The following is a 24,655-nucleotide window of genomic DNA, read 5'->3' on the forward strand; positions in this document are numbered from 1 at the left end:
ATCTACTTGAAATATTTTTCAAATTTTCCTTCAGGTGTTCTGCCACAACAGGTGTTGAGCCAGGGTACCTATAGAGACATCCAATTACTATGTTTGAGCCTGCTTTAACCGTGACCTTCACCCAAATTATTTCACATTTCGGATCTCCGTAAATTTCCTTCGATACTATTGCACTTTTTATCGCTATAAACACACCTCCCCCTTCACTGTCCAGCCTGTCTCTGTGGTATACATTCCACTCCAAGTTTAGAATTTCATTACTGTTTACATCTGGTTTCGGCCTACTTTCCATCCCTAGTACTATGTGGGCACTGTGACCGTTTATTAGTGAGAGCAGTTCTGGGACCTTTCTATAGACTCTCCTGCAGTTTACTATTACCACATTAATATTGTCATTTCCTGTTGCGTTTTGCCTACTACTACCTTGTCGCGTCTCAGGAGGCATCTTGTCAGGCCTAGGGAGGGAATTCTCTAACCTAAAAAAACCCACATGTGCACTCCCAACATACTCCACTACCCTTGTATCCGCTTCCTGCGTGTAGTGCATGCCTGACCTATTCAGGGGGACCCTACATTTCTCCACCGGATAGCGCAGATCGAGAAATTTGCACCCCAGATCCTCACAGAATCATCTGAGCCTCTGGTTTAAGCCTTCCACTCGTTTCTAAACCGAGGACCGTGATAGGTTCTGGGAACAACACTACAAATAGTTAGCTCAGGTTGCATCCCACGAGCGAGGCTTTCCGCCTTCACAAACTCCGCCAACTGTCTGTATGAACTGAGGATGACCTCTGAACCCAGACGGCAGGAGTCATCGGTGCTGACATGAGCAACAATTTGCAGTCAAGTGCACCCAGTGCTCTCTATTGCCGCTGGAAGGGCCTTCTCCACATTTCAGATGACACCCCCCAGCAAGCAGAGTGAGTGAACGCTGGCCTTCTTCTCCGACCTTTCTGCTATTTCCCTAAGGGGCTCCATCACCCGACTAACATTGGAACTCCCAATCACTTATAAACCCCTCCCGCAGTGTGCCTGCTTGGGCCTTGCTGAAGGAGGGGCCACATGTCCACTCACAGGCAGAGCAGGCGATGCCACACGGCCAGCCTCCACATTGACCCTGAGCCTCGTGCCACGCGAACGCTATTGAACCCGCCACTCCCCTCGGGGAGAGGATGGCCCAACCGCGCCCGGTACCCGCGAAGATGTCTCGACCGCAAGGACTGTGGGTGAAGCGTGTAACACCTGGGGTGTACCACGCAACGCATCAGACTCTCCACTGCCGCTACACTGCGCATGACAACAGATGAGGCCGAAAGTTTCCATTTTAATGTGAAATATAGAGACACTCCAGGTCCAAATTACTTTCCTGCAGACGTGGAAAATTGAGGAATGTAATGACAGTCATCATGTGGCTGGCAGAACTTTTCAGCTCCTTTATTCATTGTGCCTGCGTACTCACAGGAGTGTCCTTCACACTGGACTAAACAGGTTTCCCCAAAACAGGTGGAGTTAGTTCTGCTGTTTCAGTTTCAGTGAAAGACAGCACCTCATACTTGGTGGTACAACACCTTCAGTCGTCCATGGTCCCCATCCACCATGTACAGGACGCCTATATCTTCCATGACATGACATGTCATGTCATTCGCAGTCAGGTGAACAGGTAATGACATATCATGTACTTTCTGCAGAGAAAACAAGATCCACAGCAGTGGGTAGTACTCGAGGTACCTTTGGTACTGGTACCACAGGTGCACGACTCTCAGGAGCTTTCCCAACACGACAACTCACAGCAGCTGCCAGTTGTTCGACATTAGTCAGGGTGATTTCCAGCTGCTTACAAACGCTAGCAAACACATTCTGTGTTCAAGAACCGCATTCACAGTGGGGCTGCATTTTAGGTGGTACAATATGTTGCAGGACAGTGAACAAATTATTTTAAATTAAGCCCACTGGTTATCTTTAATCTGTTGAGCAAAAAGGTTGGTATTTCCCAATAAAAACTGAAGCAAATACAAAAAATGAAGTTTCTATTAAGACAACACAAAAACCTGGTAAAAACTACTAGTTGTATGAAACATTTTGAGGTTAATTGTAGTTATTAGCAAGCATGAAAATAGTTAATTTATGATAAATGTATGTGATGTATACTCCTCTTTAAGGGAAAACAAGATGTAATACAATATATTAGTTGGAACATCTGCTAAGTAACTAAATCACAAACGCCAGTTAATTAAAAGTTAGATTATGCACAGGACAGTGATAGCTTCTAAAAATTCTCAAAACTGCTAATTTATTTGCATTGATATACAATGAAATTCAGGGGTGATCTATTCTTTGGCAGTAACTGTGAACCATGAATGCTGATTTGCTACAAAGTAAGTCAGGTGTCCAAAACACTCGTTCCGAGAACTTGTATAGTTTTGTAAGCAACTGAAAATTTTCAAAAATAGCATATTTCTCACATTATTATACAGTGAAATTGGAGAAAGATTGTTTTGAACGAGGATAGGCCTATTGTTCTCAAACTTTAAAATACCACAAATAAGTTTAAGCCTACAATTGACAGTAACAGTAAAAGTTCATTGTGGCTCTCACAAATGTCCGAAATTTCACAAATATCGTAATACGCTTGGATATTAACACATTTGCTGCGGTTACCAGTGGAGGCCACCAACGCTCTAGGCAGACACTTGTAATCGCATTTGAGTTGACTGCTGAAATAATACCCTTGCGAAACCTGTAAGTTCATGTTGTGCATGTACGTAATATTGACAGCGAATTTAACGTCTGCACAAGAGGTGGTGCTAGATATAGAAATAAAAGTACACTTTAGTTGCATGCCAATCATGTGACAAATGCTGCATGCTGTCTGGCAATTAGAAGCATCATGTGCATTTATTTGCAAACAATTCTAACAACACCTCTGATTTATTGATTTTATTGCAAACTGGAAAGAAAATGCAATTCAAACACAGCGATAAATCTGCTCCATTGAGAGAGAATTAGTGTCTGAAAACGCCAAAAGATATGTCATACAGAGAAAAAGAAACAGGACTCATCTGCAGTGTGGCACTATGGGACCCAAATCCCATATAACAAATAAGTTTGCAAGGTGTAGAGGTGATGTTTTTATAGCAAACCACAAATAAGTCCACATACTGTACAGGATGTTCTGAGCAATCAATGTAACAATATTTTACTTGGCTATCAAATAAAACAAACACTTTACATATCAAACACGAACAGATCTTCCTCTGAAGATACGACAGCCCATTACATTACGGATGTATAATTGTGCAGCAGTTCAAACAGAATCCAGGTTTGTTTGGTTATGTTATGCACATCTATAGTGTATCCGTACGCTTGCCCCATTCTTCACACGTTATACAGTGCTTCTCATAACTTGCTCCTTCTCTTCAGTTGGGTCACGCTTTTGCACAGAGTGTGTGTCTTTATGATTTTTTTATGCACTCCTTTTGTAATGTCCATTTGTGGAAGTACGTCCTATATTATTTGTATTCTATAACCACATGACATCACTTCATGTCCTGAGTATTTATTATATAGGTAATGTGGGTTGAACATTAGCATGTCAACTACATGGAAGAGTAGTTTCTTTGGCCAGCGGATAGTCTTTCATTCACATAAATAATACGACAATATCTGGTCCTGCCTATCGGTCCCAGACGTACAACTATTATATTTGATAACTGGCAATGGTTTCGAGACTATTTGCTTGCATGCATTCTGCACACATCCCATTCTATTAGGATATTCTGTGGAAATATAAGAGATCTCTCATCTATCCTTCCATTTGTCGATCCTTTCCCCAGTTTTGTGCATAACACATCTTTATGGGTATTTCTCCTAAAGCAAAGCTGTTGTAAAAAAATTGTCCATGTGAATGTGATGGGCATCATGCAGCTTACGAAACCGTCTGGATTATTTACAATGTACAATTTGATGCCATATTTATTCCTTTTGTTCTTTACATATTGTGTAAATGACAGTCATCCCCTACAAGGAATCATTGATTAATCTAAAGATAGCTCCCTACCTCAATAATTCATCTAACACATTATGTTGTTAAAATAATTCAATATCGGGCGTACCTTATATAGTCGGTAATCTGGTTTCGGGTTTTCTGACTGGATTTTTCGCAAAATGCAGTGAGCGTAAGATGAGCAAATATCTCTCTCTGCCCATACTCATCGCTATTCCTCTATTTTTGAACAGTGGGTCTTCCAGTAGTCTTGTAATCGGGCATATTTGACATTAGCCATATGAAATACCCAGGAAGACTAGTATTTCTCCTATACTTACAGGTTTCCAATTACTAATCCTAGAGCCATCTTTCGTATTTTTGCTCACAAATATATTGCGTGCGTTGCTTTTCGTTTCATCAACTACGAACTGCAGTATGTCATCTGTAACCAGTAGCCTAAAGAAACCCATTGGCGTATTGCCAGCGTGATTTATCTGCAAACATTGTGCTTTTGTAAATGGATGATACTGCATCCCATGTGGTTCTTCATGCCAAGTCGCACCTGGTTTGCTTACTTACGCGAGTGCAGATTCTTTATCGTCGGCGATTTCCTCATAATCGTCTGATTCCGAGCTGTCGCAAAACATATTTGACAATTCTGCTTCCACACTGTCATCACTATGGTATGTTTCTGCAGTCTCCAAATTCCAGCCACCCTCCTTTGGTTCGTCCCCTCTGAACTCAACATCACTGTCTTCTAACACACTTAGTTAACTCATGGTCAGTATATTGTTCACTCTTCCTACTCTTTTTTGGGTTAGAAAGCCCCAGTGTTGGTTGATTTGCCACCATTGCAAACAGTGCACAACACAGACGACTAAAAATGAAAACACACAACTGCAGACAGGAAAACATTATGTGATACTTCGTTGGTTGCTTGTACTAACACGGGTGCACAGCCAAACAAACTAAACTAAATTCTCAGCTAGTGAACGTGCCGCTTATGAGTGTTACCTGCACTGGCTTGTTGATCGCGGAAACGCATATAAGCATCAGCCACATTGGCGTGTTGATCACGGAAACGCCTATAAGCATCAGCCGCAGTGAACATGTTAAAACAGTCAGTGAAAGATTATGCAGAAGCAATGCAAACAGTAAAATATGTGAATCTAAAATTTCAAAGTGGCACACGAATCTTGTACACGTGGTCTCACACAAAAGAAAATTCTGAAGTCGGCTTTTGTATCTCATTCAGAGTTGCTAAAACGTGCAGCTCCAACAAAGCCCTTCTTGTGCCTGTTTCAGCTAACAAACTTTGTTGTTTTGGAGTGCTACAATACTTGAATCTGAATCATGTTAAGTCATTGTAATATAAAGGATATGGTATTGGCTGCTGGGTGAACCCTTGCTGACTAGAATTAACAATGCTGAGCGTGTGTCTTACTTGGGACTGGCAGTGGGCAGTGCCTGAACTGAGACTTTGGTGCCATTTCGAAAGTTTTGACTGTGGTCAAAAGAGAGATTAGTCTGAAATCAAGGTATTCTGTTCACACGTGTAATCGTAAGTTATGTTTTAGTGCAGTATTGATATTATCTTCTTTATTGCCATTGTTTAACCTATAAAATTGCATCAACACATGGTACCAGTATTTTGTTAAAAGATAAAAGTAATTTATTTCTACTAATTGGTAAATGTTTTGCAGGTTTTCTGTTTTGTATTTTTCTTTTTTTATGGGCTTTTCTAACAGTCTTTTCTTTTAACACAGCAAAAAAAGCGAGTGAGCTTCTCTGATCCAGATGTCAGTAGCACATGTTACTTTGAGGAGTATCCTATTGAGGAAATGTATAAAGACTATCAGTGGATTGCATGCTCAGGAGGAATGGCAGGTAAGTAATGTTTCATACAGAACCTTTGTAGCTGATAACTTTTTTTTTAGACTGTTTAATGATATGAGAGGAAACTGAAACAGCGAAGATTAAACACTCCCTTTTGGAATTAGATATGAAGATAAGTCATCCCTTCACCCCACCCTCCATGATTAAAGCACTGCTACAACAAAAACAACAGAAATAGCACTGATTTACAAGTAAGGTATAGAGTAACAGACATAATTAGGAAAATCATCCAGAGAGTTAGAGAAAACCACACACAATGGTTGAGCACCAGGGACCAATTTTACAGAGACATTTGAAAATAAAATGTGGAGGAGCAATGGGGACATGTAGCACTGTTACCTTTATTCCTAAATTCTGCAAACTACTTACGGATGGTTATAAAATATTCCATATGTGCTAAGCATGTTACTGATGAATCATGAAGACTTATGCAGTTTACTCATACTAAGAAGTTTCTTAGAAAAGCAAATGTTGTTGTTATGGAACTTCAAAAGTTTTAATCTAGTTGTGAAACCATCCAGGAAAGCTTTGCCTGGAGTTTAGTGTATCTGTCTGACTCTATCTGGCGATTGTTTAATGAAGTCGTATTACAACTGTTTTCTTATTAAGGTCATTCTGCAAGTCCTTAGTAAGAAAAGAAACTTTCTAATTTTCAGGAAAGTTAATGTTAAAGGCTCCTCAGAGTACTCACATTAAATCACAATTTATCATCTCACCATTTATAATCTCAAACCATTTAATGGTTGCTCCATGCCGTGTGCTTGTTAATGTTGTTCAGAATATTTTGTAGGAAGACACAGTCTCTTTTGAAGGCCCTCCAGTGTCGGAAAGATAAGGCATTTAGCGCATCTCTGAAGTGGTTGGAGAAGAGTTTGTTTTGAAAATCTTCAGGAAAAGTTTGTTTTGGTTGTCCTGTGAGCTGTTGTGAGGTAGTGCACGCCACTCTTGCCCACTTTACCTCTGGCAATCCTTCGCCCACATTCATAGCTTCCTTTACTTTTGGGTCATTTCACATAGTATGTACCAGATTTATGAATGAATTCTACCAGATTATCTCCAATTTGAGAAAAAGGTTCCATGGATGTTCCTTGTAGAATAAAACTAAGCTGAATGAAATCTGAGCACAAAATAGGGGGGAAAAATCTGGCTTTAAAAGTCTTTCAATGGAAGGCTTACAAATGTGCAATTTCTAACACATTTTTTGCCAAATTTAGAGCTTCTTAAAATTGAAGCTAGGAGTATGTAAGATACTTTTGATCAAATGGACAATATTTTATGCTCTCCACATTTTAAATTGCAAACTTGTATCTTCCATTATTTTCAGACTACATGTGGTCAGAATAGGAAAAATTCATCACATCATTTTTCCTACCATTTTGTAACAGAAATAATTTAAATGTACTGAGTGCACTTTAGCAGTTGCACTCAAAAGTTCATTTTTATGTAATGTAACATAATTGTAACAGTATTTATAAGCATTTCAGAAGTTATTAACAAGTAAATAGACCAACAGACTTTCTGTGTCAAATTTGTGTTGTTGTGGTTTTCAGTCCAGATTCTGGTTTGATGCAGCTTTCCATGCTACTCTATCCTGTGCAAGCCTCTTCATCTCCAAATAACTGCTCCATCATCCTTCTGAATATGCTTACTGTATTCATTTCTCGGACTCCCTCTAAGATTTTTACCCCCAACGCTGCCCTCCAATACCTTTAAGATGTTTACCCTCAACGCTACCTTCCAGTACTAAATTGGTGATCCCTTGATGCCTCATAACATTTCCTACCAACTGACCCCTTCTTCTAGTCAAGTTATGTTACAAATTCCTCTTCTCCTCAATTCTATTCAGTACCTTCTCATTAGTTTCATGATCTACCCATCTAATCTTCAGCATTCTTCTGTAGCACCACATTTCGAAAGCTTCTATTCTCTTCTTTTCTAAACTATTTTTTTTTCCATGTTTCACTTCCATACATGGCTACAATCCATACAAATACTTTCAGAAAGGACTTCCTGACACTTAAATCTATTCTCAATGTTCCCAAATTTAACTTTCTCAGAAACGCTTTTCTTACCATAGCCAGTCTACATTTTATATCCTCTCTGCTTTGACCATCATCAGTTATTTTGCTCCCCAAATACCAAAACTCGTCTACTTTAAATGTCTCATTAGCTGATCTTATTCCCTCATCATCACCTGAAGTAATTCAACTACATTCCATTGCCCTCATTTTGCTTTTGTTGATGTTCATTTATATCCTCCTTTCAAGACACTGTCCATTCCGTTCAGTTGCTCTTCCAGGTCCTTTGCTGTCTCAGACAGAATTACAATGTCATTGGCAAGCCTCAAAGTTTTTTATTTCTTCTCCATGGATTTTAATTTGTTTCCTTTACTACTTGCTCAATATACAGACTGAATAACATCAGGGATAAGCTACAACCTTGTCTCACTCCCTTCTCAACTACTGCTTCCCTTTCATGCCCCTCAACTCTTATAGCTGCCATCTGGTTTCTGTACAAATTGTAAATAGCCTTTCACCCCATGTATTTTACCCCTGCCACCTTCAGAATTTCAAAGAGAGGACAGTCAGCATCCTCAAATTCCTTAACCTGTCTTCTAAGTCATTGTGTCAGTATTGCCTGATCTTCCCAGGGGTCTGTTCCTACAAGTTTTTCCAATCTTCTTCTGTAAAGAATTAATGTTTCTAGTTTGCAACAATGATGTACTAAACTGATAGTTAAGTAATTTTCACACCTGTTAGCAACTGCTTTGTTTGGGACTGGAATTATTACATTCTTCATAGTCTGATGGTATTTTGCCTCATACATCTTATCTACCAGATGGAAGAGTTTTGTCATAGCTTGGTCTCCCTGGGCTATCAGTTTTTGTGATGGAATGTCATAAACTCCAGAGGCCATCTTTTGACATTGGTCTTTCATTGCTCTGTCAAATTCTTCACACAGTATATCATTTCCCATCTCATCTTCATGTATGTCGTCCTCCATTTCTATAATATTGCTTTCAAATTCATTTCCCTTGTATACTCTCTCTATGTACTCCTTCCACTTTCAGATTTTCCTTCCTTGCGTATTACTGGTATTCCATCTGAGCCCTTGATATTCGTACATATCCTTCTCTTTTCCCCAAAGGCTTCTTTTAATTTTGCTGTAAGTAGTATCTAATTTTCCACTGGTGAAATAAGTTTCTAAATCCTTATATTTGTCCTCTGGCCACTTCTCCTTAGCCATTTTGCACTTCCTGTCAATCTCAGTTTTTAGACATTTGTATTCCCTTTTGCCTGCTTCATTTGCTGCCTTCACTATTACCTCCTAAAGTTGCCTATTTATTCCTTTCCCCTCGTCTAGTCAACCATTGCCTAATGCTGCCTCTGAAACTCTCAAGAGATTATAGTTCTTTTGACTTACACAGTTCCCACCTCCTTAATTTCCTACATTGTTGCATTTTCTTAAGTTGTAATCTACAGGTCATAACCAATAAATTGTGGTCAGTCTGCATCTGCCCCTGGAAATGTCTTAAAATTGAAAATCTGGTTCCAGAATCTCGTTCTTACCATGATATAATCAATCTGAAGCCTTCTGTGTCTCCAGGTCTCTCCCACATATACAACCTACTTTCATGATTCGTAAACCAAGTGTTACGTATGATTAAATTATGCTCTGTGAAAAATTCTACCAGGAAGCTTCCCCTTTCATTCCTTTCTCCCAATCCATAGTTACCTATTTTTCCTTCTCTTCCTTTTCCTACTATCGAATTCTAGTCCCCTTCATAATCAAATTTTCATCTCCCTCAACTATCTGAATAGTTTATTTTAGCTCAACGCACGTTTCTTCAATATCTTCATCTGCGTAGTTAGTTGACATATAAACTTGTACTGCTGTGGTAATTGTGGGCTTTGTATCTGTCTTAGTTAGTGTTCACTTTGCTGTTCATAGCAGCGTACCTGCATTCAGATTTTCTTCTTCATTATTAAACCCATTCCTGCTGCACCAGTATGTGACATTGTGTTTATAATCTTATGTTCACCTGTCCAGAAGTCAGTGAATTGGTATTTGGGGTGATCTGTATTAGTGTTAGTGGACACCAAAATTTAGATGTAAGCTTCAGTAAGTGGGTCAACATCCAGGAAGCCGGCTTAAGATTTTAAGGAAGGGCCAGGTAAATTTGTTAGAGAAAGTATTAGGGGAAATAAATGAAGTCAAGACAACAGTGGTCTGAAAAACTTCGTAAGTTTAATAAATGACAAAAGTCAATCAAATCTAGTAATTTCTTTTGAAATTCTGACAGTAACTTCCAGTTCTAGTTTTGAATTCTATAATTACTTTTTTAAATCGTATACTACAGGTACAGGACATCAGAGCTGACTGAAAGAAATTGCAGGTTGCCTCACCAATTTTTAAGAAAATTTTAAACATTATTAGGCTTACATATTTTCATCTCGTTTTTTCATCGTTGTCCCTGAAGTTCAATGCTGGAAACTGCCTTACAGATGGACAACGATGCTTTATGAATGTAACTGAAAAGAATGGCCCCCTGTGGGTCTGGGGGTTAGAATAGGCTCAAGGTATTCCTGCCTGTCGTAAGAGGCAACTAAAGGGAGTCCCTCACGTTTCGGCCTTTGTGATGGTCCCCTCTAAGGTTTGACCTCCATTTTTCAAAATTTTCCCAAAGAGCGAACCAATTTGGGAAAGGCACCTTACATAGTGCATCGTGTCTGTCCTGTCCATTCTCCATCTCTTGGGCTAGGACACCTTCCTGGATGCGTTTTCCACCATGCACTATGCAGTATCACAATGACGTAGCCCCCTGACAACACAGGGATCGCTCTGCTGATGCCTGCGCTGTTACCTCCCCACGTATGCCAAGGAGTAGATGCCCATCACCTTGGAGCATCAGGACTCCTGGCAGTGGCCATCCTGCCAGGTGGCTTTTGCTGCAGCTGGGTGGCGCCTTTGGCGAGGGCCCCTGGTCGGAGTGGGGAGCATCAGGGCGGATGACACGTCATGAAGCGTAGTACGTCATCTCTTGCTGGTGGACCACCACCAGCAGTCTCTAAGTGGGCAAAGTCTGATTTCAAGGCTAAGAAATATGACCCCAAGTCATTCCCCTCATTGGCCACACCGTGGGAGGAATGCCAGGCTGAGGATGGCAGTGAAGCTTATTCGCCCCGGTACCTCATATGTACGAGAGTTGATGGGGAATCTTTCATGTCTATGAAGCCTCAATTTTTTGTGGAGCATTTGGAGGACAAGTTTGGGGAGGTGAAGGGCTCGTCCAAAATATGCTCTGGGTCAGTTTTCATTAAAAACAGCATCCCCTGCCCAGACACTGGCATTACTCGCTTGTAGCAAGTTGGGGGATGTATCTGTTACCACCATGCCTCATAAGAGCTTAAATATGGTCGAAGGTATTATTTTCTACAGGGACCTTCTTTTGCAGTTTGACGATGAGCTGCACGCCAATTTAGAGCGGTGAGGTGTCCATTTCATCTGGCGCGTCCATCGGGGTCTGGGGGATAAACAAGTTGCACCAGTGCCTTCATCTTGGCCTTGGAGGGTGCCATGTTGCCCGAGAAGGTCAAGGTGATGGTCTACTGCTGTGACGTCAAGCCATATATCCCTCCCCTGATGCGTTGCTATAAGTGGTGGAAGTTCGGCCATATGTCTTCCCACTGTACTGCTGGCCACACCTGTCGAGATTGTGGACGTCCATTGCATCTCAATACTCCATGTGCCTTGCCTCCCCTCTGTGTCAACTGTGGAGAGCATCATTCACCTTGCTCGCCAGACTGCAGGATTTTACGGAGAGGAAAATCATGTAAAACAAGACCCTGGACCGACTGACCTACACTGAGGCTAAGAGGTAATTTGAGTGCCTACATCCTGTTGCTATGACCACCTCATACACCACCGGTATGAGAAAAGTTGTCGCCCCATCACTTTCTCGAATTCCTGTCGCCTCTCAGAACTGGGAGACTACACCTGCCCCCCTTGATGGTGGGGTGTACTTCCCTCCCTGTAGCTCCCGCACCACCTACTTTGGGAGCAACACCCCCACAACCATTGGGGATTTCAGTCCCCACTTCTGAGCCAGAGAAGCTTAAGGCTTCTTTGGCTCCTCTCGCTAGGAAGGGGTCCCTTGGGTCACTCACTTCCCGGTAGTGAGAAAGCTGAAGAGCCCAAAAGCAGCTGGCCATAGGGCTTCACGCTCATCCTCAGTCCCAGAGACTGAGCCAGTGAAGTCCTCCCAGCAGGGAAACCCAATGAAGAGTGCAAGAAATCGAAAAAGACCACCCCCAAAAACAAGGAATTTGCAGTGGCACCCACACCAGCACTACCTACAAGCGCTGCGTCTGAGGATGGGGTGGAGATTCTGGCGTCTGCTGAAGACCTAGATCTCGCTGGACTCTCAGACACAATAGATATAGACTGCCCGGGCAAAAAAGTCGGTGGCAGCAACTGATCCTGAGGCCTAAGCTGCCTCATTGAATGTTCCATGCCTTCCCAATCTCATGAAGATGTCATCCTCCAGTGGAATTGCGGTAGTTTTTTTCCACTGCCTGGCTGAGCTACAGCAACTGTTAAGCTTTACACCTGGTTCCCGGCAATGCAGACCCCTGCCATCCATGACTATAAGGGATATTACAGGAACTGTGGAGATTATTATAGTGTGTCAGGTGTAGTTTGTGTTTCTGTCCTAAACTCTGTCTGTAGTGAAACTGTACCCCTTCAAACCCGTCTGGAAGCTGTGGCTGTCAGAATAGAGACGATGCAGGAAATAACTGTCTGCAGTGTATATCTTCCTCCAGATGGTGCAGTGTCCCTGAATGTATTAACTGCACTGATTGATCAACTCCGTAAACCTTTCCTACTTTTCGGAGATTTTAACACCCATAACCCCTTGTGGGGTGGCACCGTGCTTACTGGGCGAGGCAGATACGTCAAATCTTTACTGTCTCAGTTCGACCTCTGCCTCTTAAATACTGGAGCTGCCACACATTTCAGTGTGGCTCTAGGTAGTTACTTGGCCATTGATTTATCAATTTGCAACCAAGGACTTCTCCCATCTATCCACTGGAGAGCACAAGACGACCTGTGTGGTAGTGACCACTTTCCCCATCTTCATGTCACTGCCCCAGCGTCACCTGCCCAGATGGGCTTTAAACAAGACGGACTGGGAAACTTTCACCTCTGATGTCACCACTGAATCTCCCACACACAGTAACATCGATGTGATGGTTGAACAGGTGACTACCACAATCGTTTCTGCGGCAGAGTACGCGATCCTTCGCTCTTTAGGGTGCCCCCCAGTGAAAGACAGTCCCTTGGTGGTTGCTGTAAGTCGCTGAAGCAATTACAGAGCGTCAACAAGTTCTACAGAAACATAAGCGGCACCATTCCCTAGAGCATCTGATAGCCTTTAAACGTGCCCGTGTATGCCAGCTTATAAAACGATGGAAACAGTAGTGTTGGGGAGGTGAGTGACAACCATGGGGTACCATGTCACCTTCCCAAGTGAGGACGATCAGATGTCATTTTGGGTACGACCCCAGCAGGTGTCGCTGGCGTTACCATCAATGGCATGCTATATACCGACGCAAATGCGATTGCTGAGCACTATGCCTGAGCCTCTGCGTAGGAGAACTACCCCCCAGCCTTTTGCACCTTCAAACAGCGGATGGAAAAGAAAGTCCTCTCATTCACTATATGCCACATTGAACCCTATAACGCCCCATTTATGGAGTGAGAGCTGTTCAGCGCACTTGCACATTGCCCCGACACGGCTCCTGGGCCTGATCAGATCCACAGTCTGATGATTAAACATCTCTCGTCTGACTACTAGTGCCATTTCCTCGTCATCTTCAACCGGATCTGGTGCGATGGCATCTTTCCATCACAATGGCGGGAGATCATCATCATTCCAGTGCTCAAACCTGGTAAAAACCCGAATGATGTGGATAGCTATCGGTCCATCAGCCTCACCAAGGTTGCTGCTGGAATGTATGGTGTGTCGGCGGTTGGGTTGGATCCTGGAGTCACATGGCCTACTGGCTCCATGTCAGACCGGCTTCCACCAGGTTCGTTCTACCACTGATAATCTTGTGTCCCTCAAGTCTGCCATCCGAACAGCCTTTTCCAGACGCCAACACCTCGTTGCTGTCTTTTTTGATCTATGCAAAGCATATGACCCCACCTGGCGACATCATAGCCTTGCCAGATTATACGGGTCGGGTCTCCGAGGCCCACTCCCTATTTTTATCCAGAATTTCCTGTCGCTCTGTACTTTCCATGTCCAAGTTGGTGCTTCCTATAGTTCCCCCCATATCCAGGAGAATGGGGTTCCGCAGGGCTCTGTATTGCGTGTACCACTATTTTTAGTGGCCAGTAACGGTCTAGCAGCAGCTGTAGGGACGTCCATCTCACCCTCTTTGTATGCAGACGACTTCTGCATTTTGTACTGCTCCACCCGTACTGGTGTTGGTGAGTGGCACCTACAGGGAGCCATCCACAAGGCACAGTCATGGGCTCTCGCCCGTGTCTTCCAGTTTTCAGTTGTGAAGTTGTGTGTCATGCACTTCTGTCGGCGTCGTACCGTTCATCCGGAACCAGAACTTTGTCTTCATGACAATACTCTCACTGTAGTGGAGATGAATCGATTGTTAGGACTGGTTTTCGACGCCCTATTGACTTGGCTACCTCACCTTTGTCAGCTTAAGCGGAAGTGCTGGCAGCACATCAGTGCCTTCTGTTGCATGAGCACCACCACCTGTGTTGCAGATCGATCTACTCTGCTGCAGCTCTACAAAGACCTTGTTCAATCCCGTCTTGAGATTGGTAGTCTGGTTTATGGTTCAGCGGCACCCTCAGTGTTGCGTGTACTAGACCCATTGCACCACAGTGGCAGTCACCTAGTGACTGGAGCTTTTAGAAAGAGTCCACTGACCAGTGTCCTGGTGTAGGCCGGAGTACATTGCAGATCCAATGTGCACAACTGCTCGCCTGCTACATTGCACGCATTCATAGTTCTCCTGAGCCTCCGAATTACAGTCTCCTTTCTCCACCGGTGGCAGTTCATCTGCCTCATAGGTGGACCAGGTCAGGGCTAATGATAGCGGTTTGCATGCGATCCCTTCTGTCTGAACTGGATTCCTTCCCTTTACCACCTCCCATCCATGGCTGTCCGCATACACCTCCATGTCGTACACCTAGTCCGCAGATTCGTCTGGACCTTTGGCATGACCCTACGAACTCAGTTACTCCTGCCACTCTCCTCTGTCACTTTCTCTCAACTCTTGTCTTATTCCGGATGTCTGAAGTGGTTGACACCGACGGCTCGATGGCTGATGGTCGTGTTGGCTTTGCCTGCGTCCTCAGAGGCAATTTGAATAGCATTTCTTGCCCGATGGCTGCAGTGTATTCACTGCAGAGCTGGTGGCCATCTCTTGTGCACTTCAGTATATCCGTTCGTGCCCCAGGGAATCGTTTCTTATGTGTACCGACTCCTTGAGCAGCCTGCAAGCTATCAACCAGTGCTATCCTCGCCATCGTTTGGTAGCGTCCATCCAGGAGTCCATCTGTGCCCTGGACCGGTCCCGTCGTTCGGTGGTGCTCGTGTGGACCCCAGGACACGTCGGCATCCCAGGCGACGAACTTCCAGACAGGCTGGCCAAGCAGGCTATGCAGAAACCGCTTCTGGAGATAGGCATCTCTGAACCTGACCTGCATTCTGACTAACGCCGTAAGGTTTTCAGGTTTTGGGAGATGGAATGTCATAACAGTACACACAAAAAGCTGCATGTCATTAAGGCGACAACGAATGTTTGGGAGTCTTCCATGTGGCCCTCTCGCAGGGAATCAGTTGTCCTTTGCCGGCTGCGCATTGGCCATACTTGAGTGACCCACAGTTACCTCCTGCGCTGTGAAGACCCACCTTAGTGTCAGTGCGGCGCCCGGTTGACAGTGGCCCATAGTCTGGTGCACTGTCCCACTTTGACTGCCCAGCGACGAAATCTTGGGTTAACCGGACTCATTGCCGCTAATTTTATCTGACAACGCCTCATCGGCTGATTTAGTTTTAAGTTTTATTTGTGATTGTGGGTTTTATCATTTGATCGAAGTTTTAGCGCATGTCCTTTGTCCCTCTGTGTCCTCCACCCTAGTGCTTGGAGGGTGGAGGTTTTGATGTGTTGCAAAGTGGCTGGCTTCTCCTTTTTTTATTCTCATGGTCAGCCAGCCATGGTAATCTGCTTTGTTGTTTTAATCTCTTTATCCCGTTTCTTGCGTTTCTGTGATTTTCTTGTCCCCTTTTGTCCATTTATATGTTTGTTGCCCTTCATCGTTCCTGTGGTTTTTCCTTTCATTCCGTTTTGAGTTGTCAGTTTAGTTTGTTTTATTCTCACACTTGTGACATTGTTTTATTCAGAACAAGGGACTGATGACCTCGTAGTCTGGTCCCTTTCACCCTCTTTTTAATCCAACCGACCACGAGAATGCACTAGTGAGCTCACAACACAACAATGTGTGGTGGTCTGTGTAGCATTCTCAGTCTGGCTCACATTTCTCTTATTTGATGGTAATTATTGGTAGTTTTGCGCAGGAACACATGAACGTTAAAAATGTGTAATGTTTATATGTCCTTTGGGGAGTACTCTGTTCAGTTCAGCTTGTATTACTGCTAATAATTACGTAAATACTGCATAAATCTTGTTGTGTGCAATATTGCATAGTAATTTTTTGTGCTAATCCAAGTGTTGTAATGAAGTCATTTTCGTATTTTGAAAATGGCTGACATAAAGTGATAAGTTATGAAGCATTTGTGGCCCTAGAATGTCTGTCTGACAGTGTCGTCCAAATTGACAAAATGGAAGAGACCTTCAGTCAAATTAGAACTGTAAATGATTTGAAATCTGCAGATAGTGATAGCGAGCCTGAGACTGTTAGAGGGATTACACATAATTCAAATATTTTTTTTGGAGGCTGTGGTAATGAATTTGATGCTGATACACAAGTATTACAAGCTTCTGAAAAATGCCCAAGGATACAGAAAAAACGAATCATTTGGTAAAAATGAAGTGCTTCATTTCTAAATGATCTTTTTAGATTCAAAAGAAATATCACACTGCTCCAAACAGTGGTAGAGTTGTCAGTGCTATATCAGTTTTTTCAATGTTTCTTCACTGGCAGATTAATAGCAAAAACTGGGAATGAAACTGATCTTTATAGTACACAGAAAAACCAGAACACAACATTTAATTGCAATGTTCGTGACATTCATAAATTTATAGGCAAATGTGTTATCTTGGTGTTGAGCTAGTAAAACAGACAGCAACTCACGAATATTTTGAGTGTCTGATGACCACTTTGCATTTCATTGAAAATACAAAGCAACCAAATCCTGATAATCATGACCATCACAAATTCTACAAAAAATAAATGATCTTGAGAATAAAAAATGTCTTTCAATTGCGATGCGTGAGCATGTATGCAACCAAAGCAAGGCACTACATGAAGTTGTATATGAAAGAAAAACCACATAAATGGGAGTATAAACTGTTTGTTTCATGTTGAGAAAACGAGTTTGCCCACAAAATTGAAATCTACAGTGGGTAAGAAAATAATCCAAAACTCAGATTAGATGATGAACTATATATTGGAGCATCTGAAAATGTGATTCATCTCATAAGGGATATACCAAAGGGGCAAGGCCTACTTTGACAGATATTACACCACTATACATCTAGTTGTATACCTTTTCAACCTAGGGATTTCCTGTGTAAAAACGATCCAAAGGAACAGGATACCACAAAGTGAAAAGCAGCAGAAAAAAGAAGAATGTTGGTATTCTGAAGAACACATTATTGCCTTTGACGTAATGGACATATCCTCTATTTTGTGTTGTCTGTTTCCTACCTACTTACATCAGTGAGCTGCCAAAATTTGAAGTGAAAAGGTTTCACGAAGAAGAGAGAATACATAATGGCATCATGTTCTGCTGTTGTTGCCAGTTACAACTCATTTACTGGAAATTTAGATTTATTAGGTAGCAACATTGCCAGAGATCGTATAAGGATTAGATACAAGTGATGCTACTCAAGTTTGTTTTTCCATCTGATTGATATAATTATAGTAAATTTATTGATTTCCTACAAAAGGGTGCTCACTGGAAAAAAAAAGGGGCAGCATACACAGAAATGAACTAGAAGTGGTTTAGAATTGAATGGACTCAAACTCTTTGCTAGATTGGACCTAGAGCAAGCAAGTGAGTGGATCAGCTAGCACAGATCCAGTAGAGGTCAACAGGTGTAAATATGAAAGATTATTGTTACCTTCAAATGATGTAAGAAAGATTGCACCTTTTGTCGTGAGTGAGAAGTACAAAGTAAACGTATGTTTAGACAAAAATTGCTTTCTTGCATTCCACATTAACTAAAGACATGTGCTATCTATCCAATTTCAATAGCATAACTGTTATTCAGTCGGTGTAATCAAACAGTGGAAAATCCAGGATGAAATGTACCAGTATTATGAAAAGGAGAAATGCTACACACCATATGGCGGAGATGCTGAGTTGCAGATAGGTACAGCAAAAAGACTGTCAGACTGAGGCAGTCTGGCCTCAGCAGCCAGAGATTGTGGTCGTGTGTGTGTTATTTGAGTTTGTGTGCGTGTGCGTATTTCCAGTGAAGGCCTCGGTGGCTGAAAGCTCACTTTCTGGCAGTCTTTTTGTTGTGCCTATCTGCGACTCAGCATCTCTGCTATGTGGTGAGTAGAAACTATCCTTTTCATAATATTGTATGCTTAACAAATGTTTTTAATGATGTAAATGTCACACACTCTTGTATAACAAGAATGTATTATTTTCAACTTTTTTCCTAGCATCCTTCAATGATTCCAAACACAAAAAAAGAATTATTTAGTGGTTTAAAGAAAGTCCGGAATGAAAGGTTGACCATTTTGAAATAGTGATGGAAACGGTAGTCAAATTCCATCCGCATGGATGCGACAACATAAAATAAGGGGAAAAGCACCCACTCACCTATAGCAGACTGATGTGCAGCTCATACACACACATAACAGAAAACAGTAGTCTCACTAGCTTTGTGAGAGGAGAGAGGAAAGGACGTGAGGTAAGGCGTGGGTAATGGTATAGAGCGAGGCTGGTCTTTCAATATACGACTCAGCAGCTACAGACTAGGATGAAGGGAGTTCGGAGGGTAGAGCATGTACCCTTTGAACTCCTTTGACCCTCTTGTGCAGCCGATGAGTCATCTTCTGAAAGACCAGCCTCACACACTACCCCATCACTCCCTCCTTGCTTCATGCACCCTTCCTGAACGCCCACCACACCACCATAAGCCCAGGCAACTGCTCTCAATAACCAGTCTCATAGCGGCTACGAGAGTGTGCGTTAGGTGCCTATGTTGTTGTATTTGTGACTGTGTGTACTTCTGTTAAAATAAGAGCAAGGGCTCGAAAGCTGGTATATGTTCAGTTTTTGGTTATTAGTGTCTATTCACCACACATCAATCCATTACAGGTGAGTGGGTGCCTTTCCCTGATTTTCCATATTGTTCCATACAAGAATGTCCATTACTGTTGCAGAATAGGTGTGAAATATACATGCTACATGTGATCTGAATGTTTTCTTTAATTGTTGTCAATGTAATGTTAGATTCATTGCATTTGTGTCCTTTGAAATTAGGAAAACAGTAAAAAAAATGGGAGAAATAGAGCCATGATACAATTACTTACAAAAATGCAGTGCATAGAAAGGTACAAAAACTTCTGTAGTTTTTTGAAGTTTTCATTTAAGAAACATGTGCTTACATTGTTGTGAAAACATACATTCAAGATTCAAAACTATAGCAGACATCATCTTTTCTTCTTACAACTTTGCCAGTTGTTGATAATTTCAAATGTTAGCAAAAGTTATGAAAGAACATACTAGACATAATTAGTTTTTGTTTAGCTATGATGAGGTATATGGTGCATTCAAAAAGAAACGAGCTGGCGGCATAATTACAGAAACCAGTACCTGTATGTTTGGAGGTATTGACCCTGGCTGTTGAGACACTTCCCCATGGTGACACTAGGCGGTGAATTGCTGTCTCATAAAATTCCCGGGGCTGCAATGTTAACCAGTTCCACACGTACAGCTGGATGTCATCGTCCACACGAGTGCAGGAAAGGTTAGGCTGACATTCTTCTTTGACCAAGATGGCCCCCTCCTGATTCACTTCCTGCAGCACAAGTCAAAAGTGAATGCCCAGCATTACTTGCAAACCTTGACCACCCTTCGTCAAGTGATCAAATCAAAGTGACTGGGTAATCTCACCCATGGTGTCATTCTGCTTCACGACAATGCAAAGCCTCACAGCCAACACAGTCGCAGCCCTCCTGCAGAAATTCAAATGGGAGTTTCTCGGCCACACTCCATACAGTTCAGACCTCTCTCCCTATGATTATGCCATTTCTGGTCCCTTTTTGCTGTGAGGGGGCAAACTATTCACCTCGGACAACGACGTCCAGCTGTATGTGCAGAACTGGTTAACATCACAGACCCAGGAATTTTATGAGACAACCATTCATCATCTTGTCACAGTGGGACAAGTGTCTCAAGAGCCAGGGTCAATACTTCTAACCTACAGGTACTGGTTTCTGTAATTATGCCTCTGGCTCGTTTCTTTTTGAACACCCCTTATACTTTCCTAAAAAAAAATAAAAAATTGCTGCCATTTGTTACAAAAAGTAAAAACTAACTGTATAAGAAATTTTAAGAAAAATAGTTTTATTGTGTTACTTACCAACAGATTTTAACAGAGACTCGGTGCAAGATAGCACACAAGCACTTGATACCACTAGCAGGATTCCTGTTCTGGCAACAAATCTTAATATGACAGAGAATATTTTATAACTACTGAAGAGATTATATTTGCAGCTGTTACGCTCTCTTAATCACTGCGCCCATCACCCAAAACACTGATATACACTAAGCAGATGTCAGTGGGTACACTCAGGCTATCGTTTCTCTTGGAGTCGTGCCAAATGTATTCATTAATATGGTTTTGCGAAACCTAGTTTTATTCAGATAAACCACAGGCCTATTGTCCTTGTATACTGTAAATGCGAATTCCAATGAAATATAGCTCTGAGAGGGCAGAATCCTTTTATTCCATCAGAAATTTATGTCCGTTGTTACTTCTTCGTAATCTAAAACATGTGTCTTCTAGAAGGCAAATAACATATGATTCCGACCCCGCATAAATTCTCTCCTCCTCCCTCTCTGACTTGACATGCTTTTACTGTCAGTTTCTATACTTGGTTAAAGTTAATGTTGCATCTAGCTTCATCATGACTAAGTTTGCTGAAATCTTTAGGATGTTAGGTAATACATATTTAGTTCGTTGACTAAGGATCATTCATTGCTGGAACTCACCAAGAAGAATGGAGCTAGCAACTGTTCCCCGAGCAGGAAACTGCACTTCTGTATCACTCGTAACTCACTGTAAAATAATTCGTGGAACAAGGAAGTAGGAAATTGTAAAGACTGACCAGCCGATACCCTACATGACAGCTCTGCAGGGCCTGGGATGAAACAGGGCGTGATGTATGCGACTTTGAGTCATCTACTTTCATGATGGTGACTGTAGTGGATAATTTCGTGAACTCATATTTATTTTACTTATAATAAGGGAAATTCCTAAGATAAAAACAGTGATAATCTTGTAAATAAAATTATTATATTGTATTCTTCCAACTTGGCTCACAAAAATGGTACCATAACAGGTTTTGACATCTTTGTATTTTGACGAGTTATTTGATGTTTCCGTATGAGCTGATGATGGCTTTCTAAAAAGTTGAAACCACTTATCAGACTATCTGTGAGAGCCATGGCTGCAAAATACAGTAAAGAGTTATGATTACTTTTTAGTTCTTCCTAAGTGTAGTTATGCAAAACTTGACCTGTGTTTGTTCACGTTTTCATTTTACCATAGGCTTAATTATTGGTACAGATAATCATTTGTTTATGTTTTTCTCCATGGTGACATAATTTTTATTACATGTGAATATCACAAATTCTTGGGAACATGAAATTATGCACTGACACTAAAATGATTTAGTATTCACGTATTAACCCTGTCGTACGTGCTCTGTGTGTTGCTTGCATCGCGTAGTTTGATTGGCTGCAAAGGTGGAATTTGAAAATAACAAATGTACATCCAGGCAATAGATCACTGGAGGTGCAATATCATAAGGATGAGTGGGAAACCAGTAATGAGACGCAGTAAAGAAGAAGAAACAATTTGCTCTCAGCTCTGCATCATTACCTTATTTCCTTGGCATTAAATTCAGTGCCACTTTTGTATTTCTTTCAAGCTTCTTCCACCTTGTACCTTTCTTGGAGTAGGACTGTTAATGTGATGATTTTTCTTTGGTACGTAAAGAAGAGAAAGATGAAAAACACTTGCAAAAATTTACTGAGAGACATGACTTATCATATTAACAGTGTATCCTTGCTCAAGTTTGATTGTAAGTCATTTATGACATTCTGGGTTGCAGTGCTCGTAACAGAACAGTATCAAGCCACAGACTAATGTCCATCTTATTAAAATGCTATAATACATATTAATTGGGTTTTAGTGTATTTTATTTCTGTTTGTTCTTTTTTCCCCATCTGAATTATTGTTCTCTTGTAGATGAAAAGTCAGAGGACCAGCTTGCCTTAGATCTGGAAGATTTAAGAGATTATTCTGAAAATGTTGAAGAGGATACTAGCCTTCTGGACAGTCAGTCCCCAATCTGGCCCAGCTTAGCTGGTTGTACATACCCTGTTGAAGAAGTTGTGAAATTTGTGGTGGCACCTACATGGTAAGTATAGCATTGGTAAATAGTGAACATATTACAAAATTTTATTTACATGATATCCCCACCCCCTCCTCCTTTGTAATCTGCAAAGAAACCAACTTCCTGACTTTGTCATATAAGCAAAGGAATTTTACTGTGGGTTGTGAAGGTAGGTAGATGTTATAACCTTTAATCACTAATAAATTGCTTTGATCTCCAAAAGTAGAAACAATAGCGGGTTACATGCTATTAACTCCGTATCTGTCATTCGACTGCCGTGCTGTGACTTGCGGCCGGCGCCGTTCATAGCCAGGTGGCGCTCCCGCACTCGGCCGAGCTGCGGAGTGCCTCTATCGCCGTGTTCGCGTACTGACGTAGCGGCACTTTTAAATCTCGTGGCACTGTCACAATACTTTTCCCCCCGTGAAAAAAAAAAACACTCACTTCCTTGGAGACACGGACAGTGCGGAGACATCCATGGCCTCTTGGGGGGCCCTGAGAAGATCCCGCGGAGAAACACGAGAGTATGGTCGAAAATGTCCAGGACGGAAGCTTGCGCGTGGAATGTGCCTCCTGGACGAGATGATGGGTGAAAACTCCGGAGCAGCATCCATAGGTGTCGTGGACCTGGGGGTGTGCTCCAGCAAGATGGGTCCCGGAGAAGGCGGCATCGCGACTGGGGCCGGTTCCGGCGTACTCGGAAGCGGTAGCGACGTCGGCTGCAGCAACATGCACGGAAGATCGGCAGCAACGACAGGACTGGCTTCTCGGGCTGGTGGAGGCGAAAGAAGGGGTGGTGGCACCGGCGTGGCCACCACTCGTTGGCGCATCTGGTCGTAATGGCGAACAACCATGCCGTCGTCCGTATGTATTTCACAAAGCCGGCGGCCGCGAAGTGCCTGGACCACCCCTGGAATCCATTTAGGGCGAGATCCATACCCTCGTGCCCACACGTCGGCGCCCAAGAGTATTTTCCCGCACTAGGGGACACAGTACAAGGCCTGACAGGGTGAAGCAGGTGCAGTAGAGTGCGCGGTTGGCGGCCATGCAAGAGTTCAACAGGGCTGCGATCACCCAGAGGCGTGAAGCAATAAGAACTCAGAAATTGCAACAGAGTGTCATCTGTGGAAAAATCACTAAGGAATTTTTTCATCTGGCTTTTGAAAGTGCGGACAAGGCGCTCGATCTCCCCATTCGATTGCAGATGGAAGGGCGGTGCTGTAACATGATGAATCCCTTGTCCAGTACAAAAATCACGGAAGGCCTGCGAAGAGAACTGAGGGCCATTGTCCGTGACAATCGTGGATGGAAGACCTTCTAGCGCAAAGATTTTGGACAAAGCCAGCGTTGTCGCTGAAGTGGTGGGCGACGGACATAGAACAACAAACGGAAACTTCGAGAAGGCGTCGAATCAACAGTAGCCAATAAGTGCCGAGGAAGGGGCCGGCAAAGTCAGCGTGCACCCGTTCCCACGGCTGCGCCGGATCAGGCCACGGAGAGGGCATTGTACGGGGTGCAGCCAGTTGTTGAGCACACTGACCACACGCAGCGACCATGTGGGCGATGTGCGAATCAATACCGGGCCAATAAACGTGCCTGCGGGCCAAGGACTTAGTCCGAGAAATCCCCCAATGGCCTTCATGCAATAGTTTGAGAACATCTTTGCGAAGAGAGGCTGGCACCACGACCCGTGGAGATGCGCCATCCGTGGCCAGAACAACAACACCATCACGAACAGACAGACGAAGGCGCAAGGCATGGTAGTTGCGAAGGGGATCCGATGCCCGGCCCTTGGTCCTGTCCGGCCAACCCCGTTGAACAAAACCGATCACCTGACGCAGGACCGGGTCCCGCGCAGTAGCCGACGCGACCTGCGAACCTGTAAGTGGAAAACCCTCGACCGCACGACGTTCT

The 24,655-nt window shown here is 42.8% G+C and overlaps 1 protein-coding gene across 1 annotated transcript in view; it reads left to right on the plus strand.

The window, feature by feature from the left end:
* Positions 1–24,655, plus strand: part of LOC126253526 (telomere-associated protein RIF1-like) — a 120,886-nt gene that overhangs the window by 31,067 nt on the left and 65,164 nt on the right. Inside the window, exons 5-6 of the mRNA XM_049954906.1 lie at positions 5,752–5,872; positions 22,594–22,765. Of these exons, the coding sequence (XP_049810863.1) occupies positions 5,752–5,872; positions 22,594–22,765 (293 nt within the window). The remainder of the gene's footprint in view (positions 1–5,751; positions 5,873–22,593; positions 22,766–24,655) is intronic.

This window comes from Schistocerca nitens, chromosome 4 (assembly GCF_023898315.1).
Source record: "Schistocerca nitens isolate TAMUIC-IGC-003100 chromosome 4, iqSchNite1.1, whole genome shotgun sequence".
NCBI classification, from domain to species: domain Eukaryota; kingdom Metazoa; phylum Arthropoda; class Insecta; order Orthoptera; family Acrididae; genus Schistocerca; species Schistocerca nitens.